Raw genomic sequence first — 16,535 nt, forward strand, 5'->3', positions numbered from 1 at the left:
AATAAAACGAGGCATGTAGCTTATTATTAACGTTAACTGACGAGAGAGAGAGAGAGAGCGTGAGCGAGCGCACTTATGTTGAATGCTCTTGATTGCTGATCGTTCACTCAGCACATGTTATTTGGATTTAAACTAAATCGTATATGTAAGTAAAGTTAAACATGAACTGTTACCTGATTTAAGTATAACGAGTGGTTCCCTACATTATTACAGGACGTGCAGGTCAAGAAGTTCCATGAACGCAAACATCCAAAGCGCGCGCCCCGCAAACCAGCGTCACGGCACGCGAATACTGAATTATTGTCTTTCACGTCTTGCGCTTGTACAGACGAATTCACACAAAATTATGTAAAAACGCCTGTCTTGGCCAGTATCCTATAGTAAACAAAGTCGGTTATATCTCAAATGAACGTAGCATGTTCAAATGCGGTCCGTGCGTTCGGTCTTAAAGGGGCAGCAGTCTAATAATCCTGCTTCTGTGTTTTAATGTTAATCACACAAAGGACAAAGAAATACTCACTGCTCTTGACTAAATAGGCTACCCTTTTCAACTTTACAAAAATATCCATCTATATATAATTTATATAATGAATATACTTTTTTCACATTTGATTACTTTATTCAAATTTCTGTACCTTTTAGATCTACCTGAAAAACTCTAAAAACACTGTTTATTTCATTTGTAGTCTTTCTTTGTTCTATTGTATTTATTTGTCCTATTTGTAATTCGATTGTTTGTTCTTATTTTGTTACTGCTTACTTGTTTTAAATTCACATTAATTAGGCAGGTAGTTTTTGTTGTAGTATCAAAATTGGATTAAATAATTGATATTTCACTGGTTTTGACAAACATTTGAACCGCTGACCCGATCCTCAGCACTGAGCCCTGCTGAAGCAGCTCTAAATATGTGCTGTGCTATTAAATGAAAGATACAATATGATAGAGCAATAGAATGAACAGTGACAGTAACAGAAGCTCATACAATGCATTTTAGCAGGCTTAATTAAGCATGAAAATAACTGAAAGAAATATAGATTTGATGAACAAATTAAGCCAACTAATATGATTTATATTATTTTGGTTTATCTAATAATAGGCTACATTTAAAAATTACAAATACAGTGAAAATTCAGGTATCGGTCACGGTATCGGTATCGGCGAGTACCAAAAATGAAAGCATCGGTATCGGACTCGTTCGGCAAAAAGTGGTATCGGGACATCCCTAGTTGAAGATGTACCGGAGTTGAACTGCCAGATCCAGTCCAGCATGAGCTGAACTCCCTCCTGCATGGAGCTGAAGATCCCGGACCGGACGAGTCCATGCGGCTGTGGTCCGACCTCCATCGCTGAGGGCAGAGAGGAAACATCCACGAGCTTGTAGAATAATATTACATTTCATTTAGCAGATGCTTTATCCACATCCATAGGGAATATTAATTTATATAAAAACAAAACAAAAAAACTCCTTTAGCATAATGTTCATGCAGTTAGGGTTAGGGTTAAACAACAAAAAACTTCATGCAGTGGCAGATTCATCTGTAAATGAGCGTCTCTGGCGATGAGGACGGTACACAAATCCCAGCCGCTCTGATCATTTGTAAATGAATAATTTCCGGATCAAAAACAGCATTTAAAAGACGCTGTGACCGACACTGATCGTGCAGTGACATCACTGAACAGTCACGGCACAACTATAAGAACATCATACATAGGTTTCTGCACAGCCATAACTACACCGAGAGCAAATATTATTCAGTTGATCATGATATCCTCTCTCTCCTTTGACGTCGTTGCCTCTTCCATTACATGGATTTCTGATTCGGACTGACCCAGTGCTTGTGCCTCCCGCACCAACCAATGAGAGTGACTCTGAGCTTAAAGGTACAATCTGTAATTTTTTCACCGCCAGAGGTCGCATTTTCAAAACAATAGCAAAGACGAAGCTTGATGATGCTATGAAGGAGAGTGGAACGATGGTAGATGTCGTTTTGTCCATCCAGAGATGTGTGGAATTCACAAATCAAAGCGAGTTTGACACGGTTTGTCTCGCTCTGTCTCTCACCTGCACGTTCTGTCTCGCTGTAGCAAATTAGCTCTAAAGAAATATTAATAATCAATCATAACTTGTTATAATTGATTACGAATATTTGGACCAGTTAATAGAATTAACTTAATGTAGTAAAATTAATATTACAATCAATTAACCTGTTTGTGCCGTGAACACTCTGTGTTAATTGTTTATTAATTCTAAGAAATGTACATTTCCGGGGTATGGGAAATGTCTTTCTTACTGTACAGTACTATTCAGAGCCTATATAGTCAAAATATACATGATTAGGGACTCCAGTATGAGCTTGAGACATGGACAACTTTACATGTGATATGATCAAGACTTTATTAACTAGACTAAACACTTAAATTACATACAAACATTGTTTGAAATTCAGCAGATCAACAGCCTTGGGCAAACCATCAGTTCTAACACGCCCTTCTTTAAAAGGGTTACGGATACTTAATGTATCAAATAATGAGACTAAGTTTGATACTTGCATGTCTCACCCCTTTGAATTAAACTGTCCTGATGCAATTTGTTGAGGCTCTAGTTGATCTTTGCTGATATTGTCTTGATGATAGAGAACCAGTGGGAATCAAAGGATCTTTGGTGAATGGAAAGAAAAAGCTGTAGCCTGACACAAGTTTGTGGGTCCTTAGAAAACATCTAGTTCAGCATCATCTTCACATTAGAATCTCAGAGAGGGACTAAGAGGTGAGGCAGAGCGAGACAGAGCGTGCAGGTGAGAGACAGTGCGAGACAGAGCGAGACCTCTGCATCTGCATGCTCTGTCTCATTCCGTCTCACTCTGTCTCTCACCTGTATGCGCTGTCTCGCTCTGTCTCTCACCTGTATGCTCTGTCTTGCTCTGTCTCTCACATGCACGCTCTGTCTCGCTCTGTCTCGCTCTGTCTCACTCTGTCTCTCACCTGCACGCTCTGTCTCACTCTGTCTCTCACCTGTACGCTCTGTCTCACTCTGTCTCGCTCTGTCTCTCACCTGCACGCTCTGTCTCACTCTGTCTCTCACCTGTACGTTCTGTCTCACTCTGTCTCGCTCTGTCTCGCTCTGTCTCTCACCTATACGCTCTGTCTCGCTCTGTCTCTCACCTGTATGCTCTGTCTCGCTCTGTCTCTCACCTGCACGCTCTGTCTCACTCTGTCTCTCACCTGTACGTTCTGTCTCACTCTGTCTCGCTCTGTCTCGCTCTGTCTCTCACCTATACGCTCTGTCTCGCTCTGTCTCTCACCTGTATGCTCTGTCTCGCTCTGTCTCTCACCTGTATGCTCTGTCTCGCTCTGTCTCTCACCTGCACGCTCTGTCTCGCTCTGTCTCTCACCTGCTTACTCTGTCTTACTCTGTCTCGCTCTGTCTCTCACCTGCATGCTCTGTCTCGCTCTGTCTCTCACCTGCTCACTCTGTCTTACTCTGTCTCACTCTGTCTCTCACCTGTACGCTCTTGTCTCACTCTGTCTCGCTCTGTCTCTCACCTGCACGCTCTGTCTCACTCTGTCTCTCACCTGTACGTTCTGTCTCACTCTGTCTCGCTCTGTCTCTCACCTGCTCACTCTGTCTTACTCTGTCTCACTCTGTCTCTCACCTGTACGCTCTGTCTCTCACCTGTACGCTCTGTCTCACTCTGTCTCACTCTGTCTCTCACCTGCACGCTCTGTCTCGCTCTGTCTCACTCTGTCTCGCTCTGTCTCTCACCTGTACGCTCTGTCTCGCTCTGTCTCTCACCTGCACGCTCTGTCTCACTCTGTCTCATTCTGTCTCTCACCTGTATGCTCTGTCTCGCTCTGTCTCTCACCTGCATGCTCTGTCTCGCTTTGTCTCGCTCTTTCTCACTCTGTCTTGCTCTGTCTCGCTCTGTCTCTCACCTGCACGCTCTGTCTCGCTCTGTCTCACTCTGTCTCTCACCTGCACGCTCTGTCTCACTCTGTCTCGCTCTGTCTCTCACCTGCACGCTCTGTCTCGCTCTGTCTCTCACCTGCTTACTCTGTCTCACTCTATCTCTCACCTGTACGCTCTTGTCTCACTCTGTCCCGCTCTGTCTCTCACCTGCACGCTCTGTCTCGCTCTGTCTCTCACCTGTACGCTCTGTCTCACTCTGTCTCTCACCTGCACGCTCTGTCTCGCTCTGTCTCTCACCTGTACGCTCTGTCTCACTCTGTCTCGCTCTGTCTCTCACCTGTACGCTCTGTCTCACTCTGTCTCGCTCTGTCTCTCACCTGCTCACTCTGTCTTACTCTGTCTCACTCTGTCTCTCACCTGTACGCTCTGTCTCTCACCTGTACGCTCTGTCTCACTCTGTCTCACTCTGTCTCTCACCTGCTCACTCTGTCTCGCTCTGTCTCACTCTGTCTCGCTCTGTCTCTCACCTGCACACTCTGTCTCGCTCTGTCTCTCACCTGCACGCTCTGTCTCACTCTGTCTTGCTCTGTCTCTCACCTATATGCTCTGTCTCGCTCTGTCTCTCACCTGCATGCTCTGTCTCGCTTTGTCTCGCTCTTTCTCACTCTGTCTTGCTCTGTCTCGCTCTGTCTCTCACCTGCACGCTCTGTCTCACTCTGTCTCACTCTGTCTCGCTCTGTCTCTCACCTGCACGCTCTGTCTCGCTCTGTCTCTCACCTGTATGCTCTGTCTCGCTCTGTCTCTCACCTGCATGCTCTGTCTCGCTTTGTCTCGCTCTTTCTCACTCTGTCTTACTCTGTCTCGCTCTGTCTCTCACCTGCACGCTCTGTCTCACTCTGTCTCGCTCTGTCTCTCACCTGCACGCTCTGTCTCGCTCTGTCTCTCACCTGCATGCTCTGTCTCGCTTTGTCTCGCTCTTTCTCACTCTGTCTTGCTCTGTTTCGCTCTGTCTCTCACCTGCACGCTCTGTCTCACTCTGTCTCACTCTGTCTCGCTCTGTCTCTCACCTGTATGCTCTGTCTCGCTCTGTCTCTCACCTGCATGCTCTGTCTCGCTCTTTCTCACTCTGTCTTACTCTGTCTCGCTCTGTCTCTCACCTGCACGCTCTGTCTCGCTCTGTCTCTCACCTGCATGCTCTGTCTCACTCTGTCTCACTCTGTCTTGCTCTGTCTCTCACCTGTATGCTCTGTCTCGCTCTGTCTCTCACCTGCATGCTCTGTCTCGCTTTGTCTCGCTCTTTCTCACTCTGTCTTACTCTGTCTCGCTCTGTCTCTCACCTGCACGCTCTGTCTCACTCTGTCTCACTCTCTCTCGCTCTGTCTCTCACCTGCACGCTCTGTCTCGCTCTGTCTCTCACCTGCATGCTCTGTCTCGCTTTGTCTCGCTCTTTCTCACTCTGTCTTGCTCTGTTTCGCTCTGTCTCTCACCTGCACGCTCTGTCTCACTCTGTCTCACTCTGTCTCGCTCTGTCTCTCACCTGCACGCTCTGTCTCGCTCTGTCTCTCACCTGTACGCTCTGTCTCGCTCTGTCTCTCACCTGCACGCTCTGTCTCACTCTGTCTCACACCTGCATGCTATGTCTCGCTCTGTCTCTCACCTGTACGCTCTGTCTCACTCTGTCTCTCACCTGTACGCTCTGTCTCGCTCTGTCTCTCACATGCATGCTCTTTCTCACTCTGTCTCACTCTGTCTCTCACCTGCACGCTCTGTCTCGCTCTGTTTCTCACCTGTACGCTCTGTCTCACTCTGTCTCACTCTGTCTCTCACCTGTATGCTCTGTCTCGCTCTGTCTCTCACATGCACGCTTTGTCTCACTCTGTCTCACTCTGTTTCTCACCTGCACACTCTGTCTCGCTCTGTCTCTCACCTGTACGCTCTGTCTCACTCTGTTTCTCACCTGCACACTCTGTCTCGCTCTGTCTCTCACCTGTACGCTCTGTCTCTCACCTGTATGCTCTGTCTCACTCTGTCTCTCACCTGTATGCTCTGTCTCACTCTGTCTCTCACCTGCACGCTCTGTCTCACTCTGTCTCACTCTGTCTCTCACCTGCACGCTCTGTCTCACTCTGTCTCGCTCTGTCTCACTCTGTCTCGCTCTGTCTCACTCTGTCTCGCTCTGTCTCTCACCTGCACGCTCTGTCTCGCTCTGTCTCTCACCTGCACGCTCTATCTCGCTCTGTCTCTCACCTGTACACTCTGTCTCGCTCTGTCTCTCACATGCACACTCTGTCTCACTCTGTCTCTCACCTGCATGCTATGTCTCGCTCTGTCTCTCACCTGTATGCTCTGTCTCACTCTGTCTCTCACCTGCACGCTCTGTCTCAGTCTGTCTCTCACATGCACGCTCTGTCTCACTCTGTCTCACTCTGTTTCTCATCTGCACACTCTGTCTCGCTCTGTCTCTCACCTGTACGCTCTGTCTCACTCTGTTTCTCACCTGCACACTCTGTCTCGCTCTGTCTCGCTCTGTCTCTCACCTGTACACTCTGTCTCTCACCTGTATGCTCTGTCTCACTCTGTCTCTCACCTGTATGCTCTGTCTCACTCTGTCTCTCACCTGCATGCTCTGTCTCACTCTGTCTCGCTTTGTCTCGCTCTGTCTCTCACCTGTACGCTCTGTCTCGCTTTGTCTCACTCTGTCTCTCACCTGTACGCTCTGTCTCACTCTGTCTCTCACCTGCACGCTCTGTCTCACTCTGTCTCTCACATGCACGCTCTGTCTCACTCTGTCTCGCTGTCTCTCACCTGCACGCTCTGTCTCGCTCTGTCTCTCACCTGCACGCTCTGTCTCGCTCTGTCTCTCACCTGTATGCTATGTCTCACTCTGTCTCTCACCTGTATGCTCTGTCTCACTCTGTCTCTCACCTGTATGCTCTGTCTCACTCTGCCTCTCACCTGTATGCTCTGTCTCACTCTGTCTCTCACCTGTATGCTCTGTCTCACTCTGTCTCTCACCTGTATGCTCTGTCTCACTCTGCCTCTCACCTGTATGCTCTGTCTCACTCTGTCTCTCACCTGCACGCTCTGTCTCAGTCTGTCTCTCACATGCACGCTCTGTCTCACTCTGTCTCACTCTGTTTCTCACCTGCACACTCGGTCTCGCTCTGTCTCTCACCTGTATGCTCTGTCTCACTCTGTCTCTCACCTGTATGCTCTGTCTCACTCTGTCTCTCACCTGCACGCTCTGTCTCAGTCTGTCTCTCACATGCACGCTCTGTCTCACTCTGTTTCTCACCTGCACACTCTGTCTCGTTCTGTCTCTCACCTGTACGCTCTGTCTCACTCTGTTTCTCACCTGCACACTCTGTCTCTCACCTGTACGCTCTGTCTCTCACCTGTATGCTCTGTCTCACTCTGTCTCTCACCTGTATGCTCTGTCTCACTCTGTCTCTCACCTGCACGCTCTGTCTCACTCTGTCTCGCTTTGTCTCGCTCTGTCTCTCACCTGTACGCTCTGTCTCGCTTTGTCTCACTCTGTCTCTCACCTGTACGCTCTGTCTCACTCTGTCTCTCACCTGCACGCTCTGTCTCACTCTGTCTCTCACATGCACGCTCTGTCTCGCTCTGTCTCTCACCTGCACGCTCTGTCTCGCTCTGTCTCTCACCTGTATGCTATGTCTCACTCTGTCTCTCACCTGTATGCTCTGTCTCACTCTGTCTCTCACCTGTACACTCTGTCTCACTCTGTCTCTCACCTGCACACTCTGTCTCACTCTGTCTCTCACCTGCACACTCTGTCTCACTCTGTCTCTCACCTGCACGCTCTGTCTCGCTCTGTCTCTCACCTGCTTACTCTGTCTTACTCTGTCTCGCTCTGTCTCTCACCTGCACGCTCTGTCTCGCTCTGTCTCTCACCTGCTTACTCTGTCTCACTCTATCTCTCACCTGTACGCTCTTGTCTCACTCTGTCCCGCTCTGTCTCTCACCTGCACGCTCTGTCTCGCTCTATCTCTCACCTGTACGCTCTGTCTCACTCTGTCTCGCTCTGTCTCTCACCTGCTCACTCTGTCTTACTCTGTCTCACTCTGTCTCTCAACTGTACGCTCTGTCTCTCACCTGTACGCTCTGTCTCACTCTGTCTCTCACCTGCTCACTCTGTCTCGCTCTGTCTCACTCTGTCTCTCACCTGCACGCTCTGTCTCGCTCTGTCTCACTCTGTCTCGCTTTGTCTCTCACCTGCACGCTCTGTCTCTCACCTGCACGCTCTGTCTCACTCTGTCTTGCTCTGTCTCTCACCTGTATGCTCTGTCTCGCTCTGTCTCTCACCTGCATGCTCTGTCTCGCTTTGTCTCGCTCTTTCTCACTCTGTCTTGCTCTGTCTCGCTCTGTCTCTCACCTGCACGCTCTGTCTCACTCTGTCTCTCACCTGCACGCTCTGTCTCACTCTGTCTCGCTCTGTCTCTCACCTGTCTCGCTCTGTCTCTCACCTGCACGCTCTGTCTCGCTCTGTTTCTCACCTGTACGCTCTGTCTCACTCTGTCTCTCACCTGTATGCTCTGTCTCGCTCTGTCTCTCACCTGCACGCTCTGTCTCACTCTGTCTCTCACATGCACGCTTTGTCTCACTCTGTCTCGCTGTCTCTCACCTGTATGCTCTGTCTCACTCTGTCTCTCACCTGCACGCTCTGTCTCACTCTGTCTCTCACATGCACGCTCTGTCTCACTCTGTCTCACTCTGTTTCTCACCTGCACACTCTGTCTCGCTCTGTCTCTCACCTGTACGCTCTGTCTCACTCTGTTTCTCACCTGCACACTCTGTCTCGCTCTGTCTCGCTCTGTCTCTCACCTGTACGCTCTGTCTCTCACCTGTATGCTCTGTCTCGCTCTGTCTCACTCTGTCTCTCACCTGTATGCTCTGTCTCACTCTGTCTCTCACCTGCATGCTCTGTCTCACTCTGTCTCGCTTTGTCTCGCTCTGTCTCTCACCTGTACGCTCTGTCTCGCTTTGTCTCACTCTGTCTCACTCTGTCTCTCACCTGTACGCTCTGTCTCACTCTGTCTCTCACCTGCACGCTCTGTCTCACTCTGTCTCTCACATGCACGCTCTGTCTCACTCTGTCTCGCTCTGTCTCTCACCTGCACGCTCTGTCTCGCTCTGTCTCTCACCTGCATGCTCTGTCTCGCTCTGTCTCTCACCTGTGTGCTATGTCTCACTCTGTCTCTCACCTGTATGCTCTGTCTCACTCTGTCTCTCACCTGTATGCTCTGTCTCACTCTGTCTCTCACCTGTACACTCTGTCTCACTCTGTCACTCACCTGCACGCTCTGTCTCACTCTGTCTCTCACCAGCACTCTCTGTCTCCCTCTGTCTCGCTTTATCTCGCTCTGTCTCACTCTGTCTCTCACCTGTACGCTCTCTGTCTCTCACCTGTACGCTCTGTCTCACTCTGTCTCTCACCTGTACGCTCTGTCTCACTCTGTCTCGCTTTATCTCGCTCTGTCTCACTCTGTCTCTCACCTGTACGCTCTGTCTCACTCTGTCTCTCACCTGTATGCTCTGTCTCACTCTGTCTCTCACCTGCACGCTCTGTCTCACTCTGTCTCTCACATGCACACACTGTCTCACTCTGTCTCGCTCTGTCTCTCACCTGCACGCTCTGTCTCGCTCTGTCTCACTCTGTCTCTCACCTGCACACTCTGTCTCGCTCTGTCTCTCACCTGTATGCTCTGTCTCACTCTGTCTCTCACCTGTATGCTCTGTCTCACTCTGTCTCTCACCTGTACACTCTGTCTCACGCTGTCTCTCACCTGCACGCTCTGTCTCACTCTGTCTCGCTCTGTCTCTCACCTGTACGCTTTGTCTCACTCTGTCTCTCACCTGTACACTCTGTCTCACTCTGTCTCTCACCTGCACGCTCTGTCTCACTCTGTTTCTCACCTGCACACTCTGTCTCGCTCTGTCTCTCACCTGTACGCTCTGTCTCGCTCTGTCTCACTCTGTTTCTCACCTGCACACTCTGTCTCGTTCTGTCTCTCACCTGTACGCTCTGTCTCTCACCTGTATGCTCTGTCTCGCTCTGTCTCACTCTGTCTCACACCTGTATGCTCTGTCTCACTCTGTCTCTCACCTGCATGCTCTGTCTCACTCTGTCTCACTTTGTCTCGCTCTGTCTCTCACCTGTACGCTCTGTCTCGCTTTGTCTCACTCTGTCTCACTCTGTCTCTCACCTGTACGCTCTGTCTCACTCTGTCTCTCACCTGCACGCTCTGTCTCACTCTGTCTCTCACATGCACGCTCTGTCTCACTCTGTCTCGCTCTGTCTCTCACCTTTACACTCTGTCTCACTCTGTCACTCACCTGCACGCTCTGTCTCACTCTGTCTCTCACCAGCACGCTCTGTCTCCCTCTGTCTCGCTTTGTCTCGCTCTGTCTCACTCTGTCTCTCACCTGTACGCTCTGTCTCACTCTGTCTCTCACCAGCACGCTCTGTCTCGCTTTGTCTCGCTGTGTCTCACTCTGTCTCTCACCTGCACGCTCTGTCTCACTCTGTCTCTCACCTGTACGCTCTGTCTCACTCTGTCTCTCACCTGCACGCTCTGTCTCACTCTGTCTCTCACATGCACGCTCTGTCTCACTCTGTCTCTCACCTGCACACTCTGTCTCGCTCTGTCTCACTCTGTCTCACTCTTTCTCTCACCTGTATGCTCTGTCTCACTCTGTCTCTCACCTGTATGCTCTGTCTCACTCTGTCTCTCACCTGTACACTCTGTCTCACTCTGTCTCTCACCTGCACGCTCTGTCTCACTCTGTCTCGCTCTGTCTCTCACCTGTACGCTTTGTCTCGGTCGGTCTCACTCTGTCTCTCACCTGTATGCTCTGTCTCACTCTGTCTCTCACCTGTACGCTCTGTCTCACTCTGTCTCGCACCTGCACGCTCTGTCTCACTCTGTCTCGCTCTGTCTCACTCTGTCTCTCACCTGCACGCTCTGTCTCACTCTGTCTCTCACATGCACGCTCTGTCTCACTCTGTCTCGCTCTGTCTCTCACCTGCACGCTCTGTCTCGCTCTGTCTCACTCTGTCTCTCACCTGTATGCTCTGTCTCGCTCTGTCTCTCACCTGTACGCTCTGTCTCGCTCTGTCTCTCACCTGTACGCTCTGTCTCACTCTGTCTCGCTCTGTCTCTCACCTGTACGCTCTGTCTCGTTCTGTCTCTCACCTGCACGCTCTGTCTCGTTCTGTCTCGTTCTGTCTCGCTCTATCTCGCTCTGTCTCGCTCTGTCTCACTCTTTCTCACTCTGTCTCGTTCTGTCTCACTCTGTCTCGTTCTGTCTCACTCTGTCTCGCTGTTACGTCCCTCCACTACCTGTGGTGGCTCTGTTTCCTTTTCTAATGTTTGGCTGCTCTGCAGTATGTTTTCATTCGTTATTGTGTGCAGGTGTGATCTGTAACGAGTGGGCGGAGAGACACCCTTTAAAATCTCAGGCACTCCGTGCAGAAAGGAGACTTGTGTTCCGGCTACCACACCTGTGATTTATCTTCCTGCATTGGTTTTAACCTGTTGTGGTTAATCTCTTATCTTCTGTTTTGTTTGTAATTTACTCAATTGTTTAATAAACCCCCTAGACAAACGAGTCCAACTGATTTTGCGGTAATTGTATGTTGTGGCCAGTGTGCCTGATCATAACACTCGCTCTGTCTCACTCTGTCTCGCTCTGTCTCACTCTGTCTCGTCCTGTCTCTCACCTGCACGCTCTGTCTCGTTCTGTCTCTCACCTGTATGCGCTGTCTCACTCTGTCTCGCTCTGTCTCTCACCTGCACGCTCTGTCTCGGTCTGTCTCTCACCTGTACGCTCTGTCTCACTCTGTCTCGCTCTGTCTCTCACCTGTATGCTCTGTCTCACTCAATTCAATTCAATTCAAATGAGCTTTATTGGCATGATTTGTACAGTATTGCCAAAGAATTGGCCATTACATAAATGGACATTACATACACAAATAATCAATAAATTCAATAAATCAATCAGTAAACAAATGCATGAATACATTTATATAAACAAGAGAAAAAAAAGGGAAAAAAAACACCTTTGTACATTTGTACCAACATTCAGACAAGATAAGAATGATTCTGACTTTAGTTTTGTCCACTGGCTGACTCTCGTAGTTTGTGACTGTTACATATTTTGCTGCTGTTGTGATCGAGCTAGAGTTCTCTCCCAAAGTATGATTTAATTTTTCTGAATTTGGTAATGCCATATAATTTGGTTCTAGTTGTTGGAATCTAGTGAAATAGTCCGATCTAATGCTGTGATAGTGATCACAGTGTATCAGGAAGTGTTCTTCTGTCTCCACCTCTCTCTGAGAGCACAGTGAACACAATCTCTGCTCTCTCGGTTGCCATCTCTGCCTGTGCCGGCCTCTCTCTACAGCCAGACTGTGGTCACTGAGCCTGTATTTGGTCAGGGTCTTTCTCACTTTATGCTCTTTCACACAGCTCAGGTATTCTGCTGGTTTATAGTCTCTTTTCAGGTGTAAATAGAGTTCCATCTTCTTTTGTTATTTAGTAGCTTTACTGTCTCACTCTGTCGTTCTGTCTCACTCTGTCTCGTTCTGTCTCACTCTGTCTCTCACCTGCACGCTCTGTCTCGCTCTTTCTCTCACCTGTACGCTCTGTCTCGCTCTGTCTCTCACCTGCACGCTCTGTCTCACTCTGTCTCGCTCGGTCTCTCACCTGCACGCTCTGTCTCACTCTGTCTCGCTCTGTCTCTCACCTGCACGCTCTGTCTCACTCTGTCTCACTCTGTCTCGCTCTGTGTCACTCTGTCTCTCACCTGTACGCTCTGTCTCGCTTTGTCTCTCACCTGTACGCTCTGTCTCGCTCTGTCTCCCTCTGTCTCTCACCTGTACGCTCTGTCTCGCTCTGTCTCTCACCTGTACGCTCTGTCTCGCTCTGTCTCTCACCTGTACGCTCTGTCTCGCTCTGTCTCTCACCTGTACGCTCTGTCTCACTCTGTCTCACTCTGTCTCGCTCTGTCTCTCACCTATACGCTCTGTCTCACTCTGTCTCGCTTTGTCTCTCACCTGTACGCTCTGTCTCACTCTGTCTCGCTCTGTCTCTCACCTGTACGCTCTCTCGCTCTGTGTCTCACTGTCTCGTTCTGTCTCTCACCTGCACGCTCTGTCTCACTCTGTCTCGCTCTGTCTCACTCTGTCTCGCTCTGTCTCGCTCTGTCTCTCACCTGCACGCTCTGTCTCACTCTGTCTCGTCCTGTCTCTCACCTGTATGCTCTGTCTCGTTCTGTCTCGCTCTGTCTCACTCTGTCTCGCTCTGTCTCACTCTGTCTCACTCTGTCTCGTTCTGTCTCACTCTGTCTCGTTCTGTCTCGCTCTGTCTCGTCCTGTCTCTCACCTGCACGCTCTGTCTCATTCTGTCTCTCACCTGTATGCGCTGTCTCACTCTGTCTCACTCTGTCTCGCTCTGTCTCTCACCTGCACGCTCTGTCTCGGTCTGTCTCTCACCTGTATGCGCTGTCTCACTCTGTCTCGCTCTGTCTCTTACCTGCACGCTCTGTCTCTCACCTCTCATCTCTCGTCTCTCATCTCTCAGATGTACGCTCACCTGACAGAGCGAGACAGAATGAGCAGGTGAGAGACAGATCGAGACAGAGACTCTGTCTCTCACCTGCACACTCTGTCTCGCTCTGTTTTGCTCTGTCTCGGCTCTGTTTTGCTCTGTCTCGGCTCTGTCGGTTTCTGCCTCTCAGTGTTTCTGTCTCTCAGTGTGTGTATCCTCTATAAGGAAGCTCATCACAGTCAAGCATTACAGCTCGTCCATAAATTAGCTGCATAACTGTACAGAAGTGTTAGAATCAGAATGTTTTTAGAATCAGAAACAGTGTTTAACAGCTCGTCTGAATGACGTCAGCGTTAATGCTGCTTAACCTGTTTTTTAAACATAAAAGAATCTGTATGTTCCTGCACTCATTTCTGTAAGTATGTGTGAGAAAGATCTTCTCGGGTCCAAAAATCTGTTCTAGACCCAAATTACTTCTTACCCGAACCCAAAGTGCATAATTTATAATTTTTTAAAGAAAAACCCGACCCAGACGTAAACGCCATTGACCTGAAGTCATTCAGGAAAAATCCTGTTGTCCTGCTGACTGATTGGCCGCTGCTACATTAGCTTAATTTATTTATTTACTTATTTATTATTACTTTATATATTATTGCCTGCCCGATGGATAGGGGAGAGTGGGGTGAGTTGTGCCAGTTTTTACTCAAAGTGACTTTAAAGTGAGGCCATGGCAGTAATGCCTTCGACTTAAGGATGTACATATATTTCAGGATGTGGTGCATCCCTGAGAACAATAACTTTGGATCTGAAATAAATTGTTTCAGAAATATAGCTCTTGGAAAAAAAGTGGTCTCATGGCACAACTTGCCCCTGGTGCGGGGGAAGTTGTGCCTTTGGGGGAATACATTGGGGGTAAATTGTGCCAGTGATTTCTGAAGTAAAACAGAACATTTTAATGTTATGAACCATAATGCTATATGAAAGCAAGATAAATTCAATACAAAATGACTAATTTAAGGTTTATTTAGATATTGTCACCCTGGAATACCATAGCATGCGTTTTTCCTACTATGGTCAATTGCATAGGGATTTTGTGTTGAACATAACTCTGGATCACAGTGTCATAGAGACAAGGGGGCGGGCTCATTTTACTCAGACCACCAATCAGTCTCTCAGGATCATTGTGAAGCTATCAAGCTACGCCCTAGCAACCATTTAGAGCACCATAGCAACACAATATATGATATTTGTGACTCATTTCAGGCAAAAAGGCTTTGGCAATAGATGCCTGTTGACATAGCGCTGTCTGTCAATTATGTAACATATAAGAATAAAGTGACTAGGCTAATTTCTAAACATCCTATTGTGACATAGGCCACTTAAAAACTGAATAAAACTTCTCTTTAATAACATAGTGCAAACTCAAAATTGAAATCAGTGTTAGCTAAATTAAACAAATAACAGGCAGGCCTAAGTCAAACAATGATGAGGCATGCCCATCTCCTCACTTCTCAAGATTATCCCCTGTGAGTATGTAGGTCTAGTTGGTCTGGATCTGGCACAACTTAACCCATGCCCTTTGGCACAAATCACCCCAGACCCACAAGTTTGAAAAACAAGCATGATCCAGCAGTTAAGAGCTAACATCATGCTAACTGTATAGACTCATTGTGTAGCCTACTAAAGCACTAAAACATGTGTGAAATGTTTTCAAACTTGTCTATAATTTTTCAGACACTACAATCAAAAAACCTTAATCATAGAAATTTTACTTTGAAAGGGAAAAAACAGTTTTTTGCACTAAAATATGCTTAACTCTCATGCCATGTGTCTCTCTTCTTTGGAGGATGAGTAAAAGTGATTGCTTTTCAAAATGATGTAGTCATATGACCAATTTCTTCTACGGTTTTCCAGAAACAAGGGTGGAACTACTTCCCCCTGGCACAAATCACCCCACTCTCCCCTACAGGTTATTTCTGAGTTCAGCTTTCACTGGGAACAGTGGATTTGGATCTGCTAGTGTTGTCTGCAACTCTGTTACCTCATATCCAGCGAAGGGTTTCTGCACACAAACACGCAGTGTAATGAAGCGAGTGGCTTTTCCTGATGGATCTGACTGCTATAAGATGGATTTCTGTGTGCGAGGTTACAAACGTTTGTTCACTTATCATGAATACGCAGGTACGCGCTGAAGTGCTGAAATGTCAGTCACTCATCACTGTAACCACATTTCGTCCTGTAACTTTTGCCGTGATGTCATTTATCTGACCATAAGATGATTAAAGTTTATTTTAATTCATGCTGACGGCGCCGTGCGTAGAGTCCAATTCGCAGATTCAGAGAGAACTTAGAAAAAGTTAGATAACACTTTGTCAGAATTCTTTTAAATAATAAAATTTTGTTAAATGCCAGACATAGTTTAAAAAAATTCGGGTCTTCCCGGGTCCGAGGCACTCGCCGACGAACCCGCTCCGGTCTCGGATCCAAGCGGACCCGTGAACACCTCTAGTGTGACGCCAGACAGATGTTTAGTTTGGAGAAAGAATGGATGAGTGAATGATGAACTCTGCAGGTTTTTAAGTCTCACCAAAGCCGTGTTTCCCCACTGAATCCAGAGAATAGGCCTCATCGAGAGGAAGATCAAAGTGAACGTATCTAACAGGAGTGGAGGACATTTCTTTCTGAAAACACACAAATACTCACAGAAGTTAGACACAAATGAGATATATGAGCAGTGCAGGGCAACTTCACGTGTGTGTGTGTTTATGCCTGCAGGTGTTTGCAGATGTGCAAGCAGATCCAGTCACAGTCGGAGTGTGTGATGAGACACAGCCCTGTGTTGGCAGTGGTGTTGTGCAGATCACATAGCAGATCCACAGCCTGAACGCTTCCTTTAGGACCCAGAAGAGTGTTGAGCTCCCGAGAGCGGATCATCTCGTACGGTGAGTCCTCGGAGACGGGTGCGCTGACAGATGGACACACACACACACACACACACACACACACACACACACACACACACACACAGTCTGAGAGTCAAATTAAGATTACAGTG

At 48.1% G+C, this 16,535-nt stretch overlaps 1 protein-coding gene across 1 annotated transcript in view; it reads right to left on the minus strand.

The window, feature by feature from the left end:
* Positions 1 to 16,535, minus strand: part of LOC307155291 (N-acyl-aromatic-L-amino acid amidohydrolase (carboxylate-forming) B-like) — a gene marked incomplete at its 5' end in the record, with an annotated part of 36,736 nt that overhangs the window by 757 nt on the left and 19,444 nt on the right. The window contains 3 exons of the mRNA XM_079865851.1: positions 1,240 to 1,347; positions 16,068 to 16,161; positions 16,250 to 16,445. Of these exons, the coding sequence (XP_079721977.1) occupies positions 1,240 to 1,347; positions 16,068 to 16,161; positions 16,250 to 16,445 (398 nt within the window). The remainder of the gene's footprint in view (positions 1 to 1,239; positions 1,348 to 16,067; positions 16,162 to 16,249; positions 16,446 to 16,535) is intronic.

The sequence above is a fragment of the Squalius cephalus genome (genome assembly GCF_949319135.1).
Source record: "Squalius cephalus genome assembly, chromosome: 3".
Taxonomy (NCBI): Eukaryota; Metazoa; Chordata; class Actinopteri; order Cypriniformes; family Leuciscidae; genus Squalius; species Squalius cephalus.